General features: G+C 53.1%; 13 protein-coding genes across 13 annotated transcripts; 6 read left to right on the top strand and 7 right to left on the bottom strand.

Moving 5' to 3' along the window:
- Positions 1 to 214: 214 nt before the first annotated feature.
- BU26DRAFT_567561 (uncharacterized protein) lies at positions 215 to 1474 on the bottom strand (the record flags this gene model as incomplete). Its single annotated transcript, XM_033833668.1, has 3 exons — positions 215 to 272; positions 328 to 1108; positions 1159 to 1474. The coding sequence occupies 3 exons, from the start codon at positions 1472 to 1474 to the stop codon at positions 215 to 217; spliced, it is 1155 nt and encodes a 384-aa protein (XP_033681057.1).
- A 393-nt stretch (positions 1475 to 1867) lies between these two features.
- BU26DRAFT_607330 (uncharacterized protein) lies at positions 1868 to 3108 on the top strand (the record flags this gene model as incomplete). The annotated part of the gene is made up of 2 exons (XM_033835741.1): positions 1868 to 1995; positions 2046 to 3108. 2 exons carry the CDS (start codon positions 1868 to 1870, stop codon positions 3106 to 3108), a joined length of 1191 nt encoding a protein of 396 aa, XP_033681056.1.
- A 541-nt stretch (positions 3109 to 3649) lies between these two features.
- On the bottom strand, positions 3650 to 6769 carry BU26DRAFT_521569 (uncharacterized protein). The gene is made up of 6 exons (XM_033829565.1): positions 6150 to 6769; positions 6027 to 6098; positions 5524 to 5973; positions 5252 to 5467; positions 4934 to 5196; positions 3650 to 4886 (listed from the first exon to the last, which is right to left on the bottom strand). Exons 1-6 carry the CDS (start codon positions 6284 to 6286, stop codon positions 3988 to 3990), a joined length of 2037 nt encoding a protein of 678 aa, XP_033681055.1. The 5' UTR covers positions 6287 to 6769; the 3' UTR covers positions 3650 to 3987.
- A 251-nt stretch (positions 6770 to 7020) lies between these two features.
- BU26DRAFT_521568 (DUF74-domain-containing protein) lies at positions 7021 to 8314 on the bottom strand. Its single transcript, XM_033829564.1, has one exon. It carries the CDS (start codon positions 7892 to 7894, stop codon positions 7451 to 7453), a length of 444 nt encoding a protein of 147 aa, XP_033681054.1. The 5' UTR covers positions 7895 to 8314; the 3' UTR covers positions 7021 to 7450.
- Positions 8315 to 8573: 259 nt separating this feature from the next.
- BU26DRAFT_567557 (uncharacterized protein) lies at positions 8574 to 8873 on the top strand (the record flags this gene model as incomplete). Its single annotated transcript, XM_033833667.1, has 1 exon — positions 8574 to 8873. One exon carries the CDS (start codon positions 8574 to 8576, stop codon positions 8871 to 8873), a length of 300 nt encoding a protein of 99 aa, XP_033681053.1.
- Positions 8874 to 9141: 268 nt separating this feature from the next.
- BU26DRAFT_553029 (cobalamin synthesis protein) lies at positions 9142 to 11068 on the top strand (the record flags this gene model as incomplete). The annotated part of the gene is made up of 4 exons (XM_033832186.1): positions 9142 to 9291; positions 9345 to 9757; positions 9811 to 10260; positions 10312 to 11068. The coding sequence occupies exons 1-4, from the start codon at positions 9187 to 9189 to the stop codon at positions 11066 to 11068; spliced, it is 1725 nt and encodes a 574-aa protein (XP_033681052.1). The 5' UTR covers positions 9142 to 9186.
- Positions 11069 to 11892: 824 nt separating this feature from the next.
- On the top strand, positions 11893 to 12981 carry BU26DRAFT_567555 (uncharacterized protein; the record flags this gene model as incomplete). Its single annotated transcript, XM_033833666.1, has 1 exon — positions 11893 to 12981. The coding sequence occupies one exon, from the start codon at positions 11893 to 11895 to the stop codon at positions 12979 to 12981; it is 1089 nt and encodes a 362-aa protein (XP_033681051.1).
- A 186-nt stretch (positions 12982 to 13167) lies between these two features.
- On the bottom strand, positions 13168 to 13496 carry BU26DRAFT_521566 (uncharacterized protein). Its single transcript, XM_033829563.1, has 2 exons — positions 13379 to 13496; positions 13168 to 13323 (listed from the first exon to the last, which is right to left on the bottom strand). The coding sequence occupies exons 1-2, from the start codon at positions 13410 to 13412 to the stop codon at positions 13190 to 13192; spliced, it is 168 nt and encodes a 55-aa protein (XP_033681050.1). The 5' UTR covers positions 13413 to 13496; the 3' UTR covers positions 13168 to 13189.
- BU26DRAFT_521565 (uncharacterized protein) lies at positions 13379 to 15195 on the bottom strand. Its single transcript, XM_033829562.1, has 2 exons — positions 14637 to 15195; positions 13379 to 14581 (listed from the first exon to the last, which is right to left on the bottom strand). The coding sequence occupies exons 1-2, from the start codon at positions 14701 to 14703 to the stop codon at positions 13512 to 13514; spliced, it is 1137 nt and encodes a 378-aa protein (XP_033681049.1). The 5' UTR covers positions 14704 to 15195; the 3' UTR covers positions 13379 to 13511.
- A 799-nt stretch (positions 15196 to 15994) lies between these two features.
- On the top strand, positions 15995 to 17615 carry BU26DRAFT_567553 (uncharacterized protein; the record flags this gene model as incomplete). Its single annotated transcript, XM_033833665.1, has 2 exons — positions 15995 to 16357; positions 16422 to 17615. 2 exons carry the CDS (start codon positions 15995 to 15997, stop codon positions 17613 to 17615), a joined length of 1557 nt encoding a protein of 518 aa, XP_033681048.1.
- Positions 17616 to 19208: 1593 nt separating this feature from the next.
- BU26DRAFT_488888 (ankyrin) lies at positions 19209 to 22781 on the top strand. The gene is made up of 4 exons (XM_033825999.1): positions 19209 to 19378; positions 19433 to 19653; positions 19704 to 19832; positions 19883 to 22781. Exons 1-4 carry the CDS (start codon positions 19260 to 19262, stop codon positions 22711 to 22713), a joined length of 3300 nt encoding a protein of 1099 aa, XP_033681047.1. The 5' UTR covers positions 19209 to 19259; the 3' UTR covers positions 22714 to 22781.
- A 1059-nt stretch (positions 22782 to 23840) lies between these two features.
- BU26DRAFT_60678 (uncharacterized protein) lies at positions 23841 to 24461 on the bottom strand. Its single transcript, XM_033835690.1, has one exon. The coding sequence runs from the start codon at positions 24303 to 24305 to the stop codon at positions 23934 to 23936; it is 372 nt and encodes a 123-aa protein (XP_033681046.1). The 5' UTR covers positions 24306 to 24461; the 3' UTR covers positions 23841 to 23933.
- On the bottom strand, positions 24462 to 26078 carry BU26DRAFT_60682 (uncharacterized protein). The gene is made up of 2 exons (XM_033835694.1): positions 25830 to 26078; positions 24462 to 25774 (listed from the first exon to the last, which is right to left on the bottom strand). Exons 1-2 carry the CDS (start codon positions 25912 to 25914, stop codon positions 24618 to 24620), a joined length of 1242 nt encoding a protein of 413 aa, XP_033681045.1. The 5' UTR covers positions 25915 to 26078; the 3' UTR covers positions 24462 to 24617.
- Between the last annotated feature and the right edge of the window lie 571 nt (positions 26079 to 26649).

Genomic DNA, 26649 nt, shown 5'->3' with positions numbered 1-26649 from the left:
CAAGAGAGGAAAGAACAAGAAAATAAGAGCTAACAGAATTGTACGCGGAGCTCAGGGACAATATGTAGCTCTACATAATATTGGCTACTAGCAGAGGTCTGAATAACACAGCAAAGACATCGCAGAGAAGGGGACACTTGTGCTCCATTTTGAATATGCCCAACGAATAACTCCCCCACCAAGTCGTCACTGCACACCTAGCAATAAACCCCGGCTAACGTGTGCGAGGCCTAGAGCATTCCTTGCATTTCAAGGATTCGTTCAGCTCTGCGCTCCAACACGCGATTAGCACCGGATTCTCCAATGGCCGCAACCAACTTTTTGTACCCGGAGTCCTTTTTGTATTCCTCCATCACTTCCTCCACAGCGGCCCGCTTCTTGTCCTGGACTTCGTCGTACAGGGCACCTCCGTATGCGGTATCAGCGGGGAAGTCGTGAAACGAAAACCACCCGGTTTTAATAAGACGCTTCTTCTTGTCGTACGAAAAGCTTTGGGCACTCTGCAGACCGGACATGCCCATACTGGTGCCGTAGAGCCAGTACATCACGTCTCCCGGGGCCCACCCTAAATCCTGGCTGTTCCAGAAAAGATGTGGGCCAGGCGGAGTGTGGGTGTACGCGAAGCGGAGACGACCGACTGCGATAGCGAGATTGCAACTATGATACTTTCCAAAATCGGATTCAGACTCAGGTTCTGGACGTGCTACCACGAAGTTGCGCCAGGCGCTCTTGAAACCGCACGGCTCAGAGTTGTTGTAGAGTGCCACCGTCGTTGGCAGGGTTGTGTTCCAGTAGGCAGACGTGTGTATTAGCTCCGTTCCGATTCCCCGCGGGAAGGTGGGACCCCCGGCCTTCAACTTGTCCCTGGCGTCTGTGATAATGGCGAATATCTCCTGCATCAATTGTCTGTCCGCATTGGAGTCACGGTGGAGGCCTGGATGTCGTGCAAGCTTATCTGGGTGCCAGCATTTCAGAGCCCGCTTGTAGTATCGGTCAACCGTAGGATTAGGCTGTGACAACGTTGGGTAAAGCCTCTCTCCCATCCCTAGCACTCTTTCGTAGTTGGGGTAGTGGCGATAGTTGGGTGGGCACTCTGGGTCAAATTTGTCTATCCTCGTTAGCAAATAACAAGCGCTCGTGGAGGATTGAAAGGCCCACCGGTCAGCGGATGCTCGCTCATTTTCGTATTGATCAACACGCTGAGAAGCGAGTGAAGGATGAAGCCAGCAAGGAGTACAGCCAGACCGCTTGACCCCAAGACGCCGAATAGCTGTTTAACTACGTTGAGGGTGTGGTTCAACGCGTTGAGGATTCGCTTCAATGCATCAAGAATGTGCTTCAACATGCTGAAGATGGGGGACGCGAGCCAGATGACAAGACGAATCACTGCGCGAAGCAAGACGCAGCGGCGGTTCCGTGCGGACGCCTTCCCCTCCGATGCTCTTTGCTTCTGCTTCGTCCACGGCCACGGCATAACGAAGGAGCGGGATGGTTGAGACTGCGATTAGATTGCGACGAGAGAGAGAATAATAGGAATGTGAAATGTAAGGAAGTTTTCTCCCTTTGCGCGAGTGGGATTCTAACGTATTCATACACGGTTGTGTCAAAGAAAAACTTGCGGCGTTCTCAATCGGTCTGGTTGGGAATGGCGTATTGAATTGAAACTGGGAACAAAGAAACACTCGCGAGCTGAACGCCGACTACCCCTAGTTGAAGGAATCGCCCAACGCTGATACGTCAGGTATCATCTAAGAGCGGTGAACCCCCTAAAGAGCGCCTCTTGGCACCCTATCGCCCCGTTGCGTCCTGCGCTAAATAGAAGGGAGCGGCTCCGGAATCTCTCAACCTCGTATCCTTTTGTCGACCCATGTTCGAAACCACGACTTTCCTCCGCAACTCCAGCTCTCACGCAGCAAAGCAACCTGCAAATGCAATGGACAGCTCCGATCCGCAAGCGAAGGACGATGGCGACCGCGTAATTGCAAGCCCGACACGGTAAGATCTACACACGGCATGATTCCTGTACTAGGCTGACCTCATGCTAGGCCTCTACCCACGGTTCCGGCCTGGTCCGAGACCGGGAACGCTCAGAATACATACAACAACATCATTATCAACAATGCTAACGGTACTGGGGTGACCGCTGGTGCATTCACTCGCGGTACCACCAGCACCGGAAGTGGCGGCGGTAGCGGTGGCAATTGCAATGGCGACGACAAGGACACCGTCTCACCTGTTCTGTACAGCTCGCTCCTTTTTCTTCTGGTCGTCCTTGCTATCGGAATCTTGAACTCCAAGCTCGCCGACCCACGCACCCAGCTACGAGAGACGACAATCCTTACCGGTATCAACACCATTCGCTATCACATCGACGTTTCCATAAACGCCAGCAACACACTAGAGTACTACGTTGCCGAGGCGCTGGCCTCCGGCAAACGCCAGGATTGGCTCCCAGACGCAGAGATGGCTACAGGCATCATCCTTCACGACATCAAGCCGGCGATGGGCAAGCTGGAGAGCGAATTACGCCATTTAGAAAACCTGTGGGATCGACTAGACACTGAAGTCGCTCACAGATTCGACCACTACACTCAGCAAGTATCGCCCCAGTGGTGGATGAAACTCTTCGTCGATGACCAGTCCGAGATCGATCATCGAAGTGTTTGCGAATTCACGAACTTCCTCAAGCTGGGCATTAGAGAACTCCACGGCCCTTTGATCACTCTGAACGAAACCGTCTCACTCCTGCACAACACCTACATCAGGGCCAACGAGACGCTAGAAACCGCCTGGTTCATGCCAAAGAGCTTCATTTACTTCTGCATTACAAAACCGAAGGCCTCAAGCCGCTCAGTCACCAATACAGTCAAATTCAAGATGCTCTCAGTGAGGAAACTATTTGGCATCGCCATGCGGGCTTCGTGTGCGGACAATCTGAGCATCCTCGACGCCTACCATAGGGCGATTCAGGCGTCATATTCGAATCTGGGACAATTGCAAGCTGCCTGGCGCTGTCAGATCGATGTCAGCGAGCGTGGCGTTAGGGCGGGCCTGAAGACAAAGGCACCTGCAGCCCTCAAACATGCTGTCTCCCTTGTCCCCTTCTGAGACCGCGATCGTAGGGGTTAACATCGTTGTTGTTGAGGGGCTTTTGGGGTTCCTTTCTCGTTAGCAGCTTCATCCCATAGTTCGCGGTAGGCTATACCCTTATCCGCGCCTAAACCGTTCTTTTCTGTTAACTTATACCCCCTCGCCGTAGTTCTATAGCATCCTATTCTCTTCTCTTAATATTAGCCTTTTTTTTTTTTTGAGTTCTTTTGTGCGTAGGTATAGTTAGCATAATCTTTATACATTGCGCATCGAGCATATAATCCCCTCAAAGACTCTTACTACACCAATCATACTCTTATGCATGCCGCACTGTAACTCAGTCCCTCTATCAGTACATGCTCCTTCAGGTGTACGAGCTTCTCCCCGCTGCCTTTGCTACGGTAATCTTCCCCCCTATTTTAGAGGCATCTCTCTAAGATAGAGCTCTGCAGGCTTATGTATATATAAGAGAGAGCTCTATTTTAAGAGAAGAGACTCTAAGTAGAGATATAAAATAGAGGTATACTACTCTATAGAGGTACGATTACGTAAATTTACTCTCTATTATAGACTCTTAGTATTTACTACTAAGAAGCTTCTTTACTACTGAGACGTCATGTATATACGGGGACGGGCGTAGCGCATCCGTGTCCGACCGACGGGTTTCCTGTTTGGATGAAGCCACCCAATTGAGGTGCGCCCAGTGTTTCCAGATAGAGCGAATAAATACGGAGTGCCTGTGCCCAACGCCAAGGAAAGAGCGAGCGTATGGGAGTATAAGTAGCTGCGTGTCTCTTTGTAAGTGCTGAGATCTTCTCTATTCTAGGTGCCATCAGACACACGATCCGACCTCGCCATCACTACTAGCATGCCATACAAAAACACCACACCCGGTTATCATTGCAGCGCCCCACCGTCATAGCTTCCAGCATCTCCCCATCCCGGATCACTCGGCGGACTCGCCATATTCATCCCATTGTAGCCCTGCGACACATCGACTAGCCAAGCTGTATCCTCCATGGGAACAGTAAACAATGTATCCCACCCCGGCGCGCTCATCAAATCATCGTAGGCTATCGTAGGTATAGGGCTGTATGAAGAGTACGAATTTATCGGTGCCATGCCCATTGTGGTTGCTTGTGGCTGGAGCATATCGCCTGGTATTGGCAATGGCACATTCGGATACGGAAGCGGCTGTGGCTGCTGATGCTTGAAGGTCGCAGAGACAGGGACCTGAGGGACCGCAGGAGCGGAGGCTGAAGTAGGGGGTGTATTGGAGGACGGAAGCCCTTGGTTCGAGACCGCTGGTGCCCGGGGAATTCGTTGCTGCGACTCCGGACTCTCCCTTCCGATCGCCCTCGTCATCTTTTCGAACCAATTCTGGATCTTCCTAACTCTCTGTTCGTAGTAGTAGAAGATGTCCTTCTGCTTATTCCCCTCGCTGGCCCGACCTACGAGAGCGCCGATCCGCAGGCTCAAGTGCCGAAAGACATGGTCAATATTTAGACGATGCCGTAGCTCTCGCGTTTGCGGCTCGACATTCGGCTCTTTGCTAACGATGGCGAACTTTGCGGCTTGCGTTACGCCGAAGGAGAGCTGTATCCATTCCGAGTTCGTGAGTGACATTTCGGATTTAGGAGGCAACCAGAGGTAGAGGTCGAGGAAGGACTTCGCGCTTTCGAGGCCTTCGCAGAGGATGTTGAGGTGGAGGGCGGGGGATTGTTGGAGGTTGCGCTCGAAGAAGGCGACTTGATAGAGGAAGAGCTTTGCAGTGTGGAATTGCATGAAGAGAAGATCTGACGCGTTTAGCCCCATGCTGAGGTGTTTGGGAACGTGGACTCACGGCTGTCGCTGACGTCGGAGCATAGGAACGCTCTGAACTCCTCGAGTTCCGCTCGTACGCGTAGGTATGCGGCTTGCGCATCAGCTTCGGAGCCCGATTGGGTTGCGATATGTTCTATATTTTCGATGATCCGCTGAAGCCGAATCACGTGATAGAGATCTTTGTCGGTACGGTATTCTGCCTTTTGCCCTAACGCTAAGCATCCCTCTTCTATGCAATGCGTGCAGGGAAATGTGTTCATCTTGTCCAAGAGTTTAGATATTCTGCTTTTTGTTAGCAGTTACTTCTACAGCGAGGAATCCTACGCATACGACATACGTTGAGGAAATGTAAAAAATGCCTGCTGCGGCCCTCTGTTCCTCTGGACCCCAGGTTTGGGTTCCTGGACTGCCGGCCACAAGAGGGTCGCGCTTGTTTCCGTAGCTCTTTTCTTTACTCCGAATGGGCTTGCGGTCTAGCCGCATATCCACTGCTATTGACACCGCGAGCTGGAGATACTGCGAGTAATACTTTGACCGGCCATGGTACTGATTCCTAGCGGGAGTCAGCTTCCATTCCTTCCAACCAAGCGGGGCTCGTTTCGTCCGTACCATGCCAGAACGATCATTAACCCTTGGAGGTATTCCAACTTCAAGCAGTCGTCCCCGCCATATAAGACCTTCTCAGTCACCATGTGTTTGAACCGATTGCCCAGCTTTTCTTGCGTCGGGAGATCATGGAAGCTTGCAACCGACAGAATTGCGAGGAATAGGAACGGTTTCCCGTGCCGTAAAGTTGCGCCCGTAACTTTCGGCGGGATGATTATAAAGGGGAAATGAGGCATCATCTCCGTCCTGTACATATCCACCAGTGTATCCGCCCTCTCAGTCGTGACGAGGTCTTCATCGATAATGTCGCCATCGGAGGGAGCGCTAGAAGTTACGGAGGGAGCGGTCGCAGTGGGGATCGGGATGCCTTCGGGCAGAGGTTGTTGCGTGGCATGGGCGGGGTTTTGGGTTCGGAGGAGGTTCTGTACCTGCGCTTCGAGTGCTTGGATGCGCCTGTATACGTTGTCAGAAGGCCAAATTCAATCTCAATGCGAAGGCTCTCGTACGAGTCCCGCTTGGCCGAGTTGTCGCGCCGCCGGGCTGGTCTGAAGACGCATTGCTTTCCTAACCGCGCACACCTGGTGGCATCAGCTCAACTGCCTCTCCTTTCAACTTGTCGCCTCGCAAACCTATCACATATGTCTGTCCGCTGAGTGCGATCGCATCGTATCTTCAACGAGAAGCAGTTCTGGCACGTTTTCGAGAGGAGCAGCGGCGACGCGCGATCCTTCTCGGCTTCTGGCCCAGCGGCCGCGCTGAGAGACATCGCTCCGATGGCTGCGTATTCGAGCTGGAGGGATACTGGTCGCGGTCATGGAGCTCGAGGGACGTTAAGAAACGGGACGATTAACATCTAAGCCACAGAAGCTGTCAGAGCTCATCCTGCTGGGCGGAAGACTCGCGCTTGCTCCCGAGAGGCTCCGGGAGCTGTCCCAAGCCGGAAATGGGTACTGCTGTGCTTCTGGAGCCTAGGGAAAAGACGGACGGACGCAGAGTTAGGCTGCATTGATTAACGTCGAGAGGAGCGGACGTTGGATCAGCCAAACGGCCGAATGTGTGGCCGAATGCCCCGCGACCTGATATAAAGCTTATCCGGGATTTTGATACAGGGGCGGTACCCTGTATCACGAAGCGTACAAGGGGTCCCCGGTGCAATTCATTTTCGTATATTTGCGTCATAGGAAGAAATATCCCATCATTTTGGACCTTCTTCAAAGACAGATGCGTGAAGAGTACCGCCTTGAGCGGGAATAGAGCGAGTGGAGGCAAGAATACCGGAGGAACGGTTACCGTTGTTCGCTTCCACTTAGCGTCTTTTCCGGCGCTTGAGAGATCACTCGTCCGAGTCGCATCCTCCATACCCTCTCCAACATCACTCCTGGCTCCGTAACACTGTGAAAGCGCCGTCTTTTAAAAAGTTCCTGCTCGGGAATCTTCAACGCCCGGGTATTCAAAGCACCTCACAGCGGGATGGTAGGGGTGCTCTCAACGCGCAGAACCCGGAGAGGCACCCATGAAGAAGCGTTGAGGTCGATGGAGGAAGCCATGTATTACTGCGATGAAGAACATAGTAAGAAAAAGAAAGAAGTAAGTACAAAGAATCCCCCTATCATATGAACATGTTTCCGCATTACGCACTACTGGCTAAACTCCCCGGGTATCTCCTGTTCAAGTCGTCAAGCGAAGAGCGCGCCAGCTGGAAGAATTGCTTCCTTTGAACGATTCCGCTATTTGCGTGTCGTAGTCGTCCTGGTAAACGCCTGCAAACGCCGAATCAGTGTCGTCGCTGAGGTGTGCCTGCTCGCGCTGACCCCGTTCATCGAATCGTGAGGCGTCCATAACCCGATGGACGGCGTGTTGCTTTGATCCAGTCTGCTTACTCAGTCCCTTCCCTCTTTTGTGGATCCTCGAATGGATCCGACGTCTCTAGTCATTTGAGCGTATATCGGTCCTCGGGCTTGCCTTCCCTCTCCACGAACACAGCGGTCCCATACACACTGACTTGCGCGAAGCCCAGCACCTCGCTCTCGCCGAAGCTCATGCCGACGATAGCGTTTCCTCCCCGGCTGATGCAGTCCTTCACCATCCTCTCAATGGCTTGATCGCGGGCGTTATAGAGCATGTGTGTGAGGCTCTTCGCTTCGCTCCCGTTGCCGACTGCCTTGAGGAAGGTCTTGGTGTCTTTGCGCGCGCATGTGGTCATGCCGTGGACAGTGCCTATGACCTTGACAACACGATGGCCGGGTAGGTTGTCGGTGGTTGCAGTGAGGACGGAGGGTGTGCGGCAGTGAGGTTCGGTTTCGGGCGTGGGATCAGGCCGGTAGCTTGGCATGTTCTGGGGGATCATCATCGTTGAGCGGCGGTTGGTCAACATTTTGGCGGATTGGGGTTGGGATGCGACGTAGGTAGTAGAATGGGTGTAGTCGAAAAAGCGTTGGGTGGTAGATGCTGGGAAGCGCGCAATCGCTATAAGAGCAATAGATGGTCGGGTGGAAAGAGGAATACTTGAAGGATGAATATGAACAGGCGAAATGCGGATTGCGCAGGAAATGCGATGAGATGATCTGATCCGGATTCTAATTGCGACCTCCTCAGGATATTAAAGAAAATCCTGGGCCGATCCTGATGTCAAGCTATCAACGCCCAGCCTCATGAAACACGACAAGATAATGCCTCGCCGCTGTTCCCGACCACGGCGAATACGCACAAGTCTAAGCCACGAGCGGAGACCGCGCGGAGCGTTTCTCCACCACTCCAAAGAAATTTGCTCGCTTTCGCATCGGGTGCGTTGTTATTCTCTGAGCTCGGGCGAGGCGTTCGCGCGGAGCGGAGACGGAGAGGTAGGGCTGCACTGAGTTTCAGGAAGGTTGAAGCGAGACTCTGTAACATGTTGATGTCGCGCAGCTGCAAGGTGAGTTTTACCACGCGATATGATACCACGATGAAGCTATCAATAACGGCGAAGAGACAGGTGACATCTTACGTGGCCCTGTCAACAGCTCCGAGCTCCCCGTTGCATCCGCCGCAATCGGTCAAGTACAGCCGCGATTCTTATGCCTTTAATGAGGCGTTCCCAAGGCGTTCTTGGGAAGCTTGATCGTGTCGAAGGTCCTGCCGATTCCGTGGATACGCCCTCAGATACGATCGCGGAATATGCGGAGGCGTACGTCATGATCCCTGAGGACTTTTTTGTCGACTACAGCCGAGTTACTCGCCTCGTCATCGACTACATTCAAACGAGATTGAACGTCTCGAATCGTGCCGCCTTCGCAGCAAGACTGTTTCTGTACCTTGCAAATTCTGGTCTCTTACTCGTGTTTGCTGCTCGCATTCGCGAAATCTACGAGGCCTAGTTGGCTCACGTGATTAAGACATTCACCCTGGCCCTCCTCGGGCTCGGAGTTGTGCACATCATGGCTCTCGGCTTCTTGCTAAAAGACCATTACACTTAATTGCTCGGAAGCAATGCTCTCAAGGGCCTGACTAGCCAACTATAAGCGATTCTTTGACGATGATGCAAGCTAGCCATCGGGGTGCTCAATGGACAGGTACCACCCACACTGAGTGCAAATAAAAACCTCACAGAAGAGTCTTCCTCACTCTTTGATGAGCTTCTGTATCCTATATCCAGGCGTTTCCTCACTCGTCAACTACCTGCAAGACCTCATGGCGGGCTCAAAGCGTCGAAAGACGCGCACTTCGGAACCTGAAAATGGACTCTGGAAGGATAGGAAGGGACCGCTTCCAGTGACTGTTCTTTCTGGATTTCTGGTACGGCTCAGCCTGCTCGTGAGGCAGAGAGCATTCAACTAACAAATGCGTAGGGAAGTGGAAAGACGACGCTCCTCCGTCACATCCTCCAGTCTCCCGATCATGGCCTCCGAATCGCAGTCATTGTGAACGATATGGCGTCTGTCAATATCGATGCGAACCTCATCACCCGATCCTCAAACGCACCCAGCAAGGGTGCCAAGAATGCGGGTCCCCCCGAGGTTGCTGTGAAGGAGAAGGTGGTACAGATGCAGAACGGTTGCATTTGCTGCACACTCCGCAGTGATCTTCTCACTGAGCTTGCACGTCTGGCCTGGAGCAACGATGGCTTCGATCACGTTGTGATCGAGAGCTCCGGGATCAGTGAGCCCCAGCAAGTGGCCGAGACTTTCACTGTAGAGTTGACTGAGGCAATGGTGGATGCCGAAGGCATGGAGACGGAGGAGAAAGAGACGTTCATGAAGGTGTCAGTATTCCTCTCATTTCTGTCCCTGGAACGTCGACTAATGCCATTCATAGCGCGAAGCTCGGTGGCTTGAAAACCATCGCAACTGTCGATACGATGGTCACCGTCGTCGATGCCTTCCGCTTCTTCTCCGAGTTCGACACCGCCGAGTTCCTACAAGACCGCTTCGGAAAAGAAGAAGTGCCTGAGGAGGACCAACGCACCATCTCCGACCTCTTCGCCGATCAGATCGAGTTCGCGAATGTAATCATCATGAACAAGGTCGACCTAGTCGATAAGCAGACCCTCGGCCGCGTTCACGCTTACGTCAAGGCGCTCAATCCCACGGCAAAGATTATCGAGGCCAAGTACTCCAAGGTCAATGTGAGGGAGATGCTGAACACAGGCAAGTTCGACTTTGCTGAGGCGATTGCGAGCCCTGGTTGGCTGAGGAGTCTACATGAGATGACAGTCATGGATGTCCAGGGCAAGAAGCGGGTTGCGCCAAAGCCGGAGACTCTAGAGTATGTTCCGCATATGGTACGTATATCCACCTCGCTGACAGATGCTTTCAGGTACGGCATCGGCAGTTTCGTATACCGCGCTCGGAGGCCCTTTGACCCATTGAAGCTCTATCACGCGTTGGAAGGAAAATTCATCCTCTTAATGGAAGAGGCAGATGATGAGGAGGAAGATGATGAAGAAATGAGCGATGCAGGCTTTGAATCAGACGAACGCAGCCATTCACCCAACGACTCTGACGAGGTTAGCGAGAACACCAACGATCTGCCACCCATGGACCCCAAGGAGATCCTCGCTAATAAAAAAGCCTGCCCCCATTTTCGCGGCCTCCACCGCAGCAAAGGCGTCTTCTGGCTCGCCACGCGCCCCTCGCAAATGGGCTCCTGGAGCACCGCGGGCGCCATGCTGACCCTCGGTTCCGAGATGCCGTGGTTCTGCACGCTGCCCGTGGACGAATGGATGGCAGACGAGGCGACTCTAAAGTCCATTAAAGCGGACTTCGAAGGCGAGTGGGGCGATCGCAGGCAGGAGATTGTGATGATCGGAGAGAGCTTAGATACGGAGGAGTTGACGAAGTTGCTAGATGGGTGTTTGTTGACGAGGGGGGAGATGCGAAAGTGGGAGGGGGTTATGTATGATAAGGGGTTGAGTGAAGAGGAGAGGGAGGAGAAGTTGTGCGAGTTGTGGGACGATAGTTATTGGTCGGAGTGGCCGAGGGCGGAGGATGGAGAGGATGGAGAGCACGATCACGATCATGACCATCATCACCATGGCCATGGGCATGCTCATAAGCATGAACTTAAGCACTGACGGGTGTAGTGTGGGCGGAGGGCAGTTTACTTGTCTCTAGGCTCTTCTATATCTACACAACTATTCCGGCAAGCATTTATCAGAAATTTGCTAGTTCAGTTGGTTGGAAGACACTAGCTCACATAAACCAGAGCTTCAAACATCTTAAAGCAAGCCGTACGTCGTATATAGGCTTGCTTCAGGGCTCTATGTGAGCCTCATGTGCTGCGACCGAAAATTTCATCAAATCTCCGCCCATAAACATCAACACTCCGCCTTCATTCCTCCCTTCGATGGAAACTTGAGATGGTTGTGTCTCGCAGAAACGTTTCACTAGCAAGATTGACTGTTGAGTAAACCCCAGATTCAACCCCTATCCCTAATTTCACTGCTTGATTAGCATATCGATAAGCTCAACAGTCGTCACTCCATGCATTGGGAAGAAGCAGCCCTTTCCAATAGTACTTTCGGCTGCTAGACCAGAAGAACTAACGTCAGACCTGTTCCTCTACGCACGCGCCCTTAGATACACGAGTACGCATTGTGCTGGCCAACCCACCGCCATCCAAGCTACACTTTCTCTATTCACGAACAAAGCCTTCGTGTAAACACTCGTGAATGCATTGTTTTCACCACCCGCCTACATCGAGAGGTCCTCTGGCCCATATATAACACCCCAGATCAGCCCCTGAGCAGAACACTACGAGCACAACCTAAACCAACAACTGAAGTCAAGCGCGAAGTCAAAATCAAATCTTCGACCCTCTACTTGAGCGACCAAGCAATTTCGACTCGACCTCGGACCACACCTTCGAAACCAAGTCCGCAACAAGGCGCAAGACAGCATGGGCCTTTTCGGGAAGAAGAGCAAGATGCCACCACCGATCCTCATCAATCGAGGATTAGGCATGCCCCCATACATGCGATCTCCCTACCAGGACTTCGACTACCTTCCACCAATGACGCCAGGTAGCGCCGAGTCAGTATTCGGAATGGGTCCCCATCCGTATACGGATAACGCTACAATGCGCGGCGACCGACCGAATGGCTCGAGGCGTCGCCGCCGACGGCACCCAGGTCCCCGAGGCTTTCCTCCCGAGGACATGACGGACGGTGCATCTATCCCTGAGAGCGAACCGCATGAATCGATCCGCCGCGGTCCGCGTCAAGCCGATCGTCCTGAAGTCGTTCCTGACGATCTTGAGTCGCTCACAGATTATGGAGACGCGCCGCCAGCCGGGTCGAATGTACAGCACGCTGGACGCCAAGAGCGCGCAGGTGGACGGAATGGCTCTGAGCAACCCACGTACGACACCAAGGGAGACGAACCAGGCACGCGTCGCCCTGGCTCAGCACACCACCAGGGCCGTAGATCGCCGCGCCCTTACGCACGCAGCAGCCCTCGAGGGCCCGACACGCCGGTCGACCCTCCACCACCCTATTCTCCCCGTTCACCGAACCCACGCGCCAACCCCTTTAGACGGCGCACTCCACGCTCACCAAACCCAACCCCGAGCTTTCCTGGACGGCGTACTCCCCGCGCACCGAGCCCACCTCCCGACTTTTCGAGACGGCACGCTCCCCGTGCACCAAGCCCTCCTCCCAGCTTCCATGAACGACGCACTCCCCGCTCAGCCAACCCAGCTCGCGATTACCGTAGACAACCCGCTCCCCGCACTCCCATCAATCCAGCCATGCTCCACTTCACAGACCGTAGGAAGTCAGCTGTCTGCGCTTGCGCGACTTGGGATAGGCACGAGCTTCCACACATAGTGCAGAATGAGCATGTTATGCTCGCCGCGAAGGAATGCCTCGAAGCCACTGGTAGGACTGAGTGCACGCAGGAAGAGCTCCTGCAGTACCTGGTGCCTGGCCCTGATGGGAAGTTGTTTATGCCCGGGGTGCCGTATCCCCGCCATCATCGTCGTTTTTAAGGGTCTGGGAATGTGGGGGGTGGCGTCGGGTTGGATGGGTCGGGAGGCGGATACATGAACAATGTCGGTAATCTGTTCTTGGACTAGGGCACCGTAGTGTAGTGATTGAAATGCTATGGAATCAATCTCGAGAACTCTGTAATATGTCGTGTGTGCACCTGAAGGGAATGTTAGTAAGGGTATCATACATACTAAAAGGTAGTCGTGACTAGTGCACTAGAGTGCACTGAGACGAAACAGGCACATTGCCTAGTGAGACTAGAAATAGTGGTATCAGCGCCTCAAGGAAAGCGCTAGGGCAAAGAACATACAGCCAAACTCTTATGAAAAGCGTAACGATATCTATTTCTATTTTGTGAGGGGTACACATACAAGAATCGCGGTATTGCAGACGTACCGTGCGTGAAGACCAAGAAAATACCGCAACCCATGAGGCACGAAACTGCTCATTTCACTTTCACAGAACTTTTCATCCCTCAAAGATCTCTAACCGTCGGACGAACATGCTCGCTAGCTAGTCGACGCGACTCTCATTCAGCCCGGTTGCATCCATCAGAACGACGTAGTGACGACGGGCGAGCGGTGGGAGCTCCAGTTTGATCCAAGACGTGGATGATCGTCTTAACTATCTCCCTCATCGCTTTATCCATCCGATCTTCGCAATGTTCCTTCTCTTTCTCTGAAATAGTAGGATCCTCAATCCTCAAATGGTAATACCCGTACTCGACCCGGAGATGACGAGTTGTCTCTCGTATACGGCGCAAGGCGATTGGGTCAAATCCGTAATACGGTGGCGGTCGTGACTTTACGCCTTCGAAGTGGACTTCGAGAAACTCCTGTAATGGATATGGCCTTGCGTGCTCCTCGGATACGATGTGGAACGTGCAGTTAGGTTTTCCGCATACGAGGCATGAACGGCACATCGGACATCTATATGTGCCTTTGCTGGCCTCGAGACGCCAGAGTCGGAGACATTCGTAGCAGAAATGATGGTTGCAGGGTGTCCTCATAGCGGAGCAGGGAGATACCGGCGTCGAGCCTGCTGCTTCGCAAGGTTGAAATTCAAAGGGCGAACCGCAAACCACGCATGCTTCATCTACTGCCTCGCTGGGTTCTGTAGCACGAACTAACGAAGCTTCGAATAGTTCCGCAGGTAAAAGTTCGGGATCCAATAGTATCGTGTCGGAATCGTTTACCCTCTCTTGCCACTCCATGAAGCGCTCGGACGCGACCCGAAACATCTCGTTGAGTCGAAGTTTCGATGACGAACAGCTTAAGATAAGCATGTAGCTGGCAAGCGGCATTCGGCGGTAAGGATGGAGCAGCATCTGGTAGTGCAGGTAACTCCGCAGGCGACCAGGTCCGATAAGCGATTTGACTTCTCCAATGAGGCGGCTGAGGTTCTGTCTGCATACGGTGAATACCTCAAGGGCGTCTCTGCTGCGCTTTGTGAGGCCAGCGCACAGAAGCCTCATGATTCCGCGTAATCGGTTGAGAATCTCATCTGCGGAGTCGTGGATTTCACACAGTTCCGTCAGTTCCGGTGGAAGCGATTGGATGAAGTTGTCGACATCCGCTGGTGTGAAGTCGTATTTCGTCACTGAGTCTGTTAGTCGTGTTCTAGCGACGATAAATGCAGGAGGTAGGGCACTTACTCATGGCTCCGGCTTTGCTGGACGCGTGTGCATTGGCGTTTCTGGCCTCGATGTCGATAAAATCCATTGGTATCTATCTTGTGGTGGTCGCGCAAGAGGAGCCGGTTTCTTTGGGCTAGGAAATCTGGTGCGAGCCATGGTAAAAAATGTTGATTATATATGACCATCAGAGACATTGCGGGTTACGCATCAGGGAAAATCACATCCGCGCGCGAATGCTTTGGTGACAAAAGAATGGTTGCTTTGAGTGAGCACTTTTCAGTAGCATAGCCCAGCGTAACTATCCGGGTGGCATTCTCAGCTACACGATTTCCGCCTCCGGCAGATTTCCGTCGTCATAGCATAGATTGCCATCAAGACCTTGACGAATCAGCTTGCTGATGGCACTTGGGAGCCACCCATTGCGGCCGTTCCGTGTCCGAGAAGCGGTGGCAGGGCAATGCGGCATATTTGGTGATTTGCTGAAGATGGGGTGAGCGAGCTCAGCCCTGTGGAATGAGCCACAGGAAGGACCCGATTTGTGACACTGGAGGTGGCAAAGAGGCCGGCTTTAGATTGATAGTCACGCCAGGTAACTCCACCGAGTAGCTTGACAGTGAGTGATCGATCGACCGGCCCGCGGCCGAAGCGGGTTGACGAAAGACGCTAGTGTCATCTTTGGCTTAGCGCCATCGCAAACGTCAACCACGAAATTAGAGCCAGCACTCTCCTTCCACCACGATCAGGGCGATTCGAAAAAGAAACCATTCCAACTAAGAACCTCTTATATCTTCCATTCGGCTTCTTGCCTGTCGCATTGCTCTCGAGGCCGAGAGCGAGGGTGCAAGATTCTCTCCTGAACTTCAGTAACACTGGAAGAACTTCAAGGAAGCGGCGAAAACATGAGCCCAGGGCAAATAGAGCGCTCAGGTATCATAGCGACTCCTCATTCTCCTTATCTCGTCCAACTTTCCTTCAATTTCGTGCTATAACTTGTGGTTACTAGTATATCTCCTCCCCCAGCAACCCCGCAAAATGCTCAGGTATAGGAGTTGGAACGCAATGTTCATGTTGGCATCCTAAAACGCGGCCCCCTACACAGACAGGCTCCTCTAACCGCTTCTCTAATTGAGCTCTCTTGTCTCCCGCAAATCATGGAAGTTCAATTGCTGTATAACATCGACGTATATGGGCCCCTTTCCCTCCAAAATGTAACCCTTGAATCATTCACCACCCTCGAGTCCCGACGTCCGAAAGCACACGAGAGCGTTGCTACGGACGCCTCCTAGAAAACTTTCACAAACACCCGATCTCTCCTTTCCCTGGACTCCTCATGCTCTGCAGCAACAACATGGACAACGTCGGTCACTCGTCGCATCATGACAAACTCCCGTCCCACGCTCCATCCACCTTCGGCACCTCAACACGAAAAGCACAAACCCAGCACCAGCACCAAACTCAACCTCAACATCCAACACTTCGACGGTCTCGCATCATTGCGCCCTACGAGACACTTGCCAAGCATGTCCTACTCCTTCTCCCTAGAAATTCCCTCCACGGACTTCGCCGAGCCGAAAATGCCCGCCCGCCTAAACTGGCTCGAAGTCTGCGAGGTCAGCTCCACGAACCCTGCGAACCCGCGTCCGCCCAAATTCAACGCTGTCTACCAACAGCGGAAAGTACGCATCATCCGCACTCTGCATCCGCGCGCCTTCTTTGTAAAGGACGAGCTGGGCTATCCGGTATGTAGACACGGGATTCTAGCATGATATAAGGAAAAACTACTAATTCTACTGTGTGTTTTAGGTCAAGATCGTCATGCCGCAGGACTACACTGCGCAAGTCGGATATGTGCACCTGTTCTACCCGGAAGACTGGGCGGAGTTGCCGAAGCCGCTGGGGTTGGAAGGCGTCAAGTGGCCGCCGAAGCGTGCGCAGGCGTTGTTGCGCGCGGACGGGAGCGAGCGCTGCGTGGGCTGCGAGATGAAGACGAACGCAGACGATGATGTGTGGACGAGGGACTACGCACAGATGTTGAAAGCCGGGCACAAGGTCCGCTTCCTCGCCCGCGACGGGCGGTGGACCAAGGGTAAAGTATTACGGAACATTTCCGTCAAGGAGATGGTTGTCGTAGCTACCGGCAAAGACCTGAAAGATGAAGTCGAAGTCCCCTGGCTCGCTATCAAGCCTTCAGAACCGACTCCTTCCGATCCTCAGCCGCAGCTGTGCAAGTGTAACATCTCCCGCTGGCATTCTTACAGTCAGCGCTGGCACAAGCACTTCGAGCTGCGCATGATCCCCTCCCCCACCGATCCCGACACAACACGAAACGGAGAGAAGCTAGGCATTGACTACAAGGAAGTAGCCGCAGCAGCCGTCAGCGTCTTCGCAAAGCACTACGTTCCTTCCAACCGCCCCATCGGCGAACTCATCGGCGTCCTCAAGCCCGATCTGTCGCACTACTCGCCCTCCGACCCCGCAATCCGCGACCGTACCGTCTCGCCACCATCGCGCCGCTCAGAGGCAGAGATACAGAAGTACCGGGTCTCTGTACCCATCGGAGTGCTTCCTCCAGAAGAAGAGGCAGGCGAGAATGCAGGTGGCGACGCCATGGATATCGACAACGGCAACCTGACAGCACCAGACACCATGGACCTAGACCAGCAACAGGAAGAGGGAGAGGGAGAGCAGCGAGGCCGCCGTCCCTGCCGCCGCGAACCCACATACGCCCTCATCGACAACTACGCCTTTGCCAACTTCACGCGCTTCATCCGCCACTCGTGCAATCCCACAGTTGAGCGCTACACCGCGCGCTACGGCAAGGTGCGCATGGAAGTTTACTTCACGCGGCGGGCGGTCTACCCTGGCGAAGAGATCACAGAGGACTTCGGGCTGGGGTACTTGCGCGCGATTGGTGGTTGTGAGTGCGGGGCCGAGGGATGTCAGTTGCCCAAGGCTCCTGCTGCGCCTGAGCCTGCGCATGCGAATACGGCGATGTGAAAGGTGGAGGGAGCGCGATTTTGAGGGAGGAGAGTGCTGTAAGGGGAATACCGAGAATATAGGATACCATGCATCACGTACAAAGACGGATAATATTCTCCAGCTTCCGGATATCCATTTAGCGATAGCAGACTCCTCCGCAGGACTGGATCATCTTCAGAGACTGCGCCAGCTGGGACTGCAGGTCGACGTCCGCGATCTGAAGCCACAAGTCTAGAACAAAAAAGCGCAGGGCAGCTGCTGGGTAGGTCTCCCATTTCATACCTCAGGATAACTTCACTCCGGATCAGAGTGCACACAAGCGGTGGACGCAAGCAGCGGACGTGATGATGAGAACAAGTATCGTAAGACACCAGGGGCGCAGCAGAGGGCCATGATATTTGCCTATATAGCACTACGCGGCGACGGTCACTCCGTCAAGCGCAGACAATGACGAGTTATCTTCGCTCTTATACACTATGGCGATATCTAGTACTGAATCGCTGTAATAGTAGGTACATATATTTTATAACGACGCTCATATAGCTAAGCTATCCACCTATCACCCAAGACCGCATTCCTTATCCCCTAGTGTTTTGAGTATAACTGCTCTCTATTATCCATATACATCATGGGGCTTGTGCAATGCGAAATGTGATACTAGGCATCGACTCGCGTTTGACTGGGTTTGGGCCGGACCGGAATAAGCGTCGGCTATGGTTCCAGGAACTATGGCAGTGAGCAATAGAGATCGGCCTTGAAATCCCTCGAAGGCTTACCTTTGCGTTCCAACTCATGACTGAGACCACGTCAAGGTACGTTGGTAGTGGATGGTAGTGGTTGATTCAAGCCTGAGTTCGATATCCTCCGATCGATGCGTAGGTAGGGTGGGGTTGTCCATTGAAACAGTTAATTGGCGATTGCTGCAGCGGTGTGAGAAACTACGATATTCCAATTAGTTGATACGAACCGAATATTCTGTTTGTTGAACCACGACCACACAAGGTAGAGTGAGGGCAGACATGTAACCAGCAGGGTTACAAGGCCGATTATTGCCTCCTGTGATAGGCGCATTCCGAGAGGACTTTTCAGGAGGAGCGGGATATGACCAAGTGCTTTGAGGGAGCCGCTGGAGCAATTGACTTTTATAGAGCAAGGCCGAGTCAAGCGGTGTGGCCGGCTGCTCCACGAAGAAGGCATCTCTGCAGCCATGAATCTCGGAATGAAGGCTATGATAGATACCTTCATGAGATTTTGGAAAGGTCCAATAACGGGTCGAAAATGGTTTCACTCGGCCCCCATGCAGGATTGAACTTTATCTCAGCAGAGGACGGCATCCAGGACGCGTCAAGACTTTGGAAGCGGCCAATGAGGGCGGGTAACACTGACAGCCACCATGCGAAGCATGTGTCAAGGGTGCGTCGCCAAGCGCAAGATTTTGTCTGTGTCCAATCATGCATTGACCTGGATAACGCCGACGTGAGGCGCGGCAACATCTCCAATAAGATCATTTACACAGCCTCGTTGCCTACGGATTACAGAGGTGGATTTTCGCCCTTGAATTCAAAATGCCTTTTTTATAAGCCGGCCTCGCCTCTCTCTATATTCTCGGGACTCGCACATCCTACCTCTCGTCCTACTGTAAACCCGTTTCTAGTGTCAACCATGGCCAACCTCGACTGGGAATCCCACAAGGCCGAGATCGAGCGCATTTACGTGAGAGAAAAGAAGACGCTCACTGAGCTGAGATCGATCATGCAATCTACCTGGAATTTTCACGCGAGGTGGGAACCAAGTTCATTGTCAACCGGCTAGTACATTAGTTAACGAATACTTAGCAAAGCTCAATACGAAGGAAAGTTTAAGGAATGGGGATTTCAGAAAAACCGGATGAGAAAATCGGACTGGACATATATCAGCAACCAAATAACCAAGAGGAAAAGAGAGAGCGGCAAGGACAGTGAAGTGTACATTGATGACATTCAGTGCCCGTCACCAAAAGTTCGGAAGGAAACTGCTCGACAAGGCTTCCGCACAACGTATGAAGAATTCTGCCAAGGTAAGATCGGACGCCGATTGGAAACCAGCTTGATCCTCTAATCGCGACAGTTCCCTCGCCTAAAACACCGGAAGGAATCGTTGTTTGCTCACCAGGACCGTCGGTTTTGCAGCTAAATTGGGACCAGAACCTTCCCTGGTTCCAATTCGTGAGATTTCTGCGCATGCAGAATGGCCAAGGTAACGTTATCCAAGGTCATTTGCACTATTTATGCTGAAAAATATAGCAGGGTGTGAACCGCTCTTAAGATTTCCCGCTGTAACAGTACCTGGTCAGACACGTCTTCATGGCCAAAGCGACATCGTGAGCGGTCTCGGCTCAGTTTTACCGTGGACTAGGACCCAGATCCTGCGACATATTCCGAGTACCTCTCGAACTGCCGCAGTCCTGAGCATAATCATGCCGGAAGAGCATGAAGGACAACACCTCACCACTTCTGAGCGAATATGCAGCCTAGGAGACAGCTCGGAACTTGAGCTGTTCTTACTATCAAACAATTTCACGTTCCAGGAACAGTGTGCCGACTTATCACTCACCGACAGTGCGAGGCTGTACGACGAGCGGATTATGAGCACGTTACAGAAATCTGGGTTGAATGACGTTCGGAATTTTGAACTGCTGCTCCGTATGGAATCAGCCACTGCTATGGCCATAGCGGAGAAGTTATTCGCGAGCGCGATCAGGTCCAACGACTTTGAAACCATTCAGGCCATGCTAAAAGCCGGCATGAATCCAAACACACTCATAGACAGTCCGGTCTACCTTAATCCAGTCACCCCTCTGGAACATGCAGCAAGTATCGAAGACCATGGATCATCCATCAAAATAGCCCGTCTCCTTGTATCATACGAAGCCCGGGTCAACCGGGAAGGAGGCGATCTCTCGGCGCTTTGCCATGCAACCGAGGCGGAGCATGCAGAAATGATGGCATTTCTTATAGCAAACGGAGCACGTGTCACACCAATGTCACTTGAGTGTGCTGCATGGACGGAAAATTTCGAACTCATACGGATGCTCCTGGATGCAGGTGGAGACATCAACACAAAACTTCCAGCGACCAGCACATATGAAGATGGCCGGACGACACTTGGGATCGCCATACAACAAGAGAATCCTGGGCTAGTACACGACCTACTAGAGGAAGGTGCGGACACCAATATACCACAGCCGAGTCTTTACAGCTATTTCTATCATCGGCCTTTGAGAGAAGAGACGACGGCGCTGGGTTTAGCGGCCGAGATGGGGAATCTGGAAATCCTGGAGCTTCTGCTTGAGGCTCGGGCAAATGTCAACATCGATCCTGGGTTATACTTCTGTCCGCTCAGGTTGGCTGTAGAACGTGGCCACACTGATGTTATCGAGCGTCTGTTACATGCTGGCGCTGATGTTCGTAGCGCAGATGTGAATGGGGAAAGGACCCTTCTCCAACCGGCTACGTTCCATGGCGACGCCAGAATGTGCAGGATCCTGTTGGAAAGAGGAGCTACCGTGGAAGTCCCTACGTCAGGGAATCGGCGCTTCCCTCCCTTGCTGTCCGCCATACTCAGCAATAGCGTCGAAACCGTTTCCATGCTCTTGAGTTACAAAACATCAGTCGATGCCGTTTACTATCAAAGAACCGCGATCGGAGAGGCTGTAGCAACCGGAAATATTCAGTTGATCGAAATGCTACTGCAAGCCGGAGCCTCTAAAGTGGGAAAAGATATTCGGCGCATTGGGAACATGGAGGCCGCAGGATATTTGGAACGCCGCAAAATGTTGCAGGATATCGTATCAAATAATGGGCGAAGACTCCTCGCTGCGGCGATTTCTGAAGAGAAAGAGGACCTGGTGAATTGCCTCCTAAGATATAACGCCGACCGAACCGTTAGCCTCCCGGTATGCTCTACGGAGATATCTAGTCCATTGGAAGCGGCAATATCTACGGGGGACATGCAGCTGGCAATACTACTCATTAAACGCGGAGCTTGGATTACTCGCAACGAATTGAGTGCAGGTGTGTGGGAAGCCCTTGGAACCGGGAATGACGCCATCATCCGCACCTTAATTGCATACGCTGGTCCTCGGTACGGCTTCTCCTTCTGCTCAACCACTGTGAACATGGCTGTCCAACAACGAAACCATAGCCTTGTTCAGTTCCTTTTAGACGCTGGAGTTGACCCAAAGGGACGGCCGAACACCCCGGAGTATCTCGATCTTGAAAGTTTCCGAAAACAGGCGGGCTGGTGGCGTAGTGATACCTTGCCAAATCACATAGAGTCCGTCCTCGAAACAGCAGCCCGGCTAGGCGACAGTTCGATGCTGCAAATCCTCCTCGAGGCAACAGATTGGGAGCCCCGACATACTGGACAGGCCCTTACGATCGCAATCGAGAGCAAACACAACCATCTCGTGCAGGGCCTCTTAGACGCTGGGGCAGATCCCAACAGCATTCTATACAGCTACGGCACAAGCACGACGCCACTTGATGCAGCTGTAGCGAAGCAATGTATTCCATTGGTCCAAACTCTCCTCGAACGTGGTGCGAACATCGATTTGCTCGGCGGTGGCTTTTTCTCGCGTACACCCCTTCAAAAAGCAGTGGAGATAGGAAACGTCGAACTGGTAGATATGCTGCTGGAAGCAGGTGCCAATGTCAATGGCCCAATAGCTGTCAAGGGTGGAGCTACCGCACTACAAATTGCGGCGATTACGGGATACCTGGGTATCGCCCGCAAACTGCTTAATGCTGGCGCGAACGTCAATGCAAAGGCCAGCTACCGTGATGGAAGAACGGCATTGGAGGGTGCGGCAGAAAATGGTCGTATTGACATGCTATACATGCTTCTCGGCGAAGGCGCAGCTATTGAAGGCCGTGCCAGAAGGCATTATGTTAGAGCCATCAAATTGGCGGACATAAACGGTCATGGTGCTGCTGCAAAACTCCTGAGATCTTGGAGTGACTGGACAGAGTTGGATTCTCGTCAGTATGACGAAGAGTTTGTTGGGACGGAGGAGTCTGAGTATGACACAGATGAGCAAATGGACGAAATGGACGAAATAACAACGGATGCGGAATAGAAGAAGCACAGTCGACATGGTACAGGTTAGATAGTAGCAGATAATGGTAAAGAGGAATGACGAATGCTAAGTGAGCGTTTCGCTACTCTCCACGTATACAGCACTTCGAGAGATTAGGCCCTGGAGGATAATACCGAACCCTTACACAAAGCAGAGTATCAGCACCCGATCTAGCTTCTGTAGAGCCCGTTCTAACTGTTGCCAAATATACTTTTTATAGCTCTGCAGAGCACTAGGTTGATCGATCTTTTGCTTCTCCTAGCAGTAACGCCCGGCTTTTTGAGAGCGCTGTTGGTCGAGTATCTATCCACCCTGACCAACGCGAAGGTGACTCCAACGCCGAGGTTGATACTACAGCGTTCAGCTGCAGCTGCCTTCTCAGCCTCGCTGAACTCAAAGTGTATATGTGCCTTCATCTCACCTCAATCCACTGCGCCAACATGACACCCTCAACGAACGCGTAACCGAACAGGACATAGTAACTCTTATTCTTTTCAAGAATGTAAGGTGTACATGCACCGTCAGTAACCGCAACGACATACTTTTTGCCATCACTTCGTAACGGTGCACGTCTGAAATAACCTTCCCTAGTAACAAAAAAGTACTCTTGTTTCCGGCGCACTAAAGCCGATCTGATCTAGAATAACAGCGTTGGCAAAGAGAGCGAATAGCAATATGTAGATCAAGAAACTGCCGTCCAGAAGATTTAAACCACAAACTAGTGTTTCCCTGATTCATGGCGGAAACATTCAATGGCCTCGGTCCACTCGCGAACGCAGCAGGGCATACCCTTCATCGTTCGATTAGTGTACCCGTAGAGCGATTTAGTTCCCCAAAGATAAAGGTCTTAGCGACTCAGGATAATACAAGTCGCGGCGTCGAGAAAGACAACTGCCTAGGGGCTTCGTGTAGTCCACCTCTATATGTCCGCACGCCCACGCCCACGCCCCGCCCGTTAGCTCTCCCGCGGTCCACAGCCCTGTCGAAATCCCAGTTAGCATCCCCCAAACCATTTGCGCGCACGTCTCTACTTGAAACACCCCCCGCGGAGGATAAGCGCCGATGGCCGCTGCTATGTTTATTTCCTTCCAAACCACGCGCCGTTGATTTATGTCGCCGAACGCGTTCAAAACACGTCCACTGCGTCCGTCCGTTTTGCCGCCCGATGACGGAGCACACAGAAAAACCACACAACAGAACACAGAGCGCAAAACCAAGTTTTAAAAGTAACGTAATGTGATTGGATGATTGCATTGCATTGGCGAAAGAGAGAAAAAGCCTACCGGTAAGCAAGATGCGCTAGCAAAAACAAAACCAAAGGTATCAATAGACAGTGAACCCCGTCCCTTCCTATGACGCCGGTGAAAAGCCACGACACAACGGAACACAGCAGACCAACCAACTGGATAGATAAACAGAGAAGTAAGAGCCCCAGATTTAAAAGCCCCAGAGAAAGCGAGGAAAACGCCTAAACCGATCCCGTATTCAGCCCGAGGACGCCAAGAGAGAGAATTAAGTAGGTGGCTATAGTGAGTTCGAAGGAATGAATGAATATGATGGGCAAATAGCACGCAGAAGCGAGCTCGCCACATTGACAGACATAGAAGGGGTGCTCAGATGTCCCACGGTTGTTATAGTCTAGGAGTCCTTGGGCCGCAGAGGTAGCGTACATACATACAAGCACTGCGATTCGAGACCAGCCCACCTTCCTTCCGAGAGGAAGGGTGCCTGTTCCCGCACAGGGGCGGGAAGGAAGGCGCCCTGTCGCGGGAGTGGGGACAACTAGTCTTGACGCCGCGGCCTCTTTTTACGCGTATGTATGCATCACATCGAGCGACCAGATGGCGAGGTTTGGGTGGACATGGGAGCGGTGTGGAGGCTGAGGAGCGGAAGGCTGGCGTTCCTCAAGGGGCCGGCATGGATCCCTCCTGGGGTTCTGACGCGAGCTGCATGGGGGGCGCGGTTGCGTCTGCGGCAGCAGGCAGCTCGACCTGGGCTGGCTCATCCGCGTAGATCTGAATAAGCTCCTCCTCGGTCTTAATGGGCTCTGCTTCCTCGGGTGCGGGTAGTGCCTCCAGCGTCCCCCGAGGCTTCTCCTTCTCCGGCGTCGGGCAGCTAAAGTCAAACTCCTTTGACAAGCTACTTGGCTTCTCAATCCCGGCATCGACAGTAACATACGACGACGCATCCAAGCCCTCGCCGTAGAAGTCAGCAGCGTGGAGATCCGACAACGGCTTACGATCCTCATCCATAGCATCCTGGGCGATCTTGCGGAGGCGGGGAAGCTTGACGTGCTCGGTGGGGGTAGCATCGGACATCTCCATAGCATCGGCGGATTGAGCAGCACGGGGCTGAGCAAGGTGGAAGTCCGGCGGTGGGATGTTCTCCTTGCCGCGCTCGAGCTCCTCATTCCGTCTCTTCGTCTCGCAGTCGTCGTCCGAGCTGATATCGAGAACGGAGGCGGAGTGCTCCATCAAGTTGGCTGCCTCCTGCTCCGGCGAGTCTTCATGGATCTCGAAGAACCAGGACTTGGGCATGGACTCGTCAAGCGTGGAGGAATGGTTGGGCGTGGCAACCGGAGTCGCAATGGCCGACTTGGGGGTGTAGTTGGGAATCGTGCCGCTGAGCGCTGCATCGATGGAGAAGGGCAGGGCGGGGCTGCTGTGCGAGAACGAGGGCGGGTCGACGCGTCGGAACGGGGAGCTAGAGACACGACGCTTGGAGATGGCTCCGATGCGCTTGTGCTTCGGGGAGCCGCGGCTCAGGTTGATGGGAGTCGAGTTGGTGGTGTTTGGCGAGGAGAGAGCCTTGCGGACAGACGGGATAGAAGGCGAGGCCGTGAGGGCTGGACTAGGCTTGGAGGGCGAAGATACGAGCGAGAACTTGGAAGGCTTGGAGAATCCATCGCTAGTCTTAGACTTCTTGGTCGGAGAATTGAAGATTGAGGGATCGATATTCTCTGAGTCGTCGTCTTCAAACACGGATGCGGCTCGGCGCTTGCCAGTAGACGGGGTCGAAGAGGGCTTCAGCGGGGACGAGAAGTCGAAGCCTGGCGAAATAGCTGGCAATTTCGCGTTTAGTGATTGGCTCCCGGGCTTCCGCGAGCAACTGCTTACCATTCTGTCTGTTTTTGGCGCTGGAGAGAGCCTGGAGTCGCGGGGTGCCGAGTTCGGCAAAGGGCTGGCGCGTAGAGAGGGCCATGTTACAGCGTGTTTACGAGCGAAGAGAACGGACGAAGAGGCAGAAGACGAGGGAATTGGTTCCGGAAGAATAGTAATATCCCGAGAGAAGAAAGAATTGGTGGCAATTGGGAGTGTAGAGGCACGGTAGGCGGGGCAGACGTGGAGGAGACGCGGTCGTGAGGCGCGGGCAGTCGTCCGAGCAACGAGGGCTGCTGTATCTCAATCCTCAAAAGCCGTCGAAGTAACAGAACAATGGAAAACACAAACGACAGCGAGGAAGACGACTCTTCTTTAACCCGGAAGCCTGACGAGGAAGAAGAAAGGACGGAGGATTGACGGGGCTGAGAATGGTATTTGGCGCAACGCAACACGCTCCTCCGTTCCATCAACGCGTGCCCGATGCGTCTAGCGTGTCTATCAATTTAGGGGCCGCAATCGCGAAGCATCGCGTCCGACTTCCCCACCATGCGCGCCCTGCCAGGGATGCGTGCCGGTTTCTGCATCAATGCGTTCGCGGCCATTGGCTCTGGCGTGCTCTTGCGCGGGCGCCACAGAAACGCGGACGCGGTGCGAAAGGTGAACGCGGGTTTGCAGCGCGAATGCTGGTCCATTATAGATATGTGGTGCAGCGGCGCTTCGAGGCGGGCGACTGCAGACGGTGATGTCGCACGTTTTGTGAATTGGCCAGTGAGCAGTGTCTTATAGATGGCATATCTGCTCATGTCTGGCGATTGATGCTGCGTCGGACAGTTTT

Source organism: Trematosphaeria pertusa (genome assembly GCF_010094035.1).
Source record: "Trematosphaeria pertusa strain CBS 122368 unplaced genomic scaffold BU26scaffold_11, whole genome shotgun sequence".
Lineage (NCBI taxonomy): Eukaryota > Fungi > Ascomycota > Dothideomycetes > Pleosporales > Trematosphaeriaceae > Trematosphaeria > Trematosphaeria pertusa.
This window is presented reverse-complemented; position numbering and strand designations above follow the sequence as displayed.

Bases quoted from the DNA above. Each gene is read 5' to 3' on its own strand.
- BU26DRAFT_521569 (XM_033829565.1), bottom strand. From the start codon at position 6,286: ATGTCTCTCAGCGCGGCCGCTGGGCCAGAAGCCGAGAAGGATCGCGCG. The intron at 5,468-5,523 runs GTACGGACGAAA...GACTCCCGCTAG, and splicing joins TTAATGATCGTTCTGGCATG to GAATCAGTACCATGGCCGGT. The intron at 4,887-4,933 runs GTGAGTCCACGT...TAAACGCGTCAG, and splicing joins CTCCGACGTCAGCGACAGCC to ATCTTCTCTTCATGCAATTC.
- BU26DRAFT_521568 (XM_033829564.1), bottom strand. From the start codon at position 7,894: ATGTTGACCAACCGCCGCTCAACGATGATGATCCCCCAGAACATGCCA.
- BU26DRAFT_521566 (XM_033829563.1), bottom strand. From the start codon at position 13,412: ATGGGTTGCGGTATTTTCTTGGTCTTCACGCACG. The intron at 13,324-13,378 runs GTACGTCTGCAA...AAATAGAAATAG, and splicing joins TTTCTTGGTCTTCACGCACG to ATATCGTTACGCTTTTCATA.
- BU26DRAFT_521565 (XM_033829562.1), bottom strand. From the start codon at position 14,703: ATGGATTTTATCGACATCGAGGCCAGAAACGCCAATGCACACGCGTCC. The intron at 14,582-14,636 runs GTAAGTGCCCTA...TAACAGACTCAG, and splicing joins CAGCAAAGCCGGAGCCATGA to TGACGAAATACGACTTCACA.
- BU26DRAFT_488888 (XM_033825999.1), top strand. From the start codon at position 19,260: ATGGCCAACCTCGACTGGGAATCCCACAAGGCCGAGATCGAGCGCATT. The intron at 19,379-19,432 runs GTGGGAACCAAG...ACGAATACTTAG, and splicing joins ACCTGGAATTTTCACGCGAG to CAAAGCTCAATACGAAGGAA. The intron at 19,833-19,882 runs GTAACGTTATCC...AAAATATAGCAG, and splicing joins GCGCATGCAGAATGGCCAAG to GGTGTGAACCGCTCTTAAGA.
- BU26DRAFT_60678 (XM_033835690.1), bottom strand. From the start codon at position 24,305: ATGTGGCGAGCTCGCTTCTGCGTGCTATTTGCCCATCATATTCATTCA.
- BU26DRAFT_60682 (XM_033835694.1), bottom strand. From the start codon at position 25,914: ATGGCCCTCTCTACGCGCCAGCCCTTTGCCGAACTCGGCACCCCGCGA. The intron at 25,775-25,829 runs GTAAGCAGTTGC...CGAAATTGCCAG, and splicing joins CGCCAAAAACAGACAGAATG to CTATTTCGCCAGGCTTCGAC.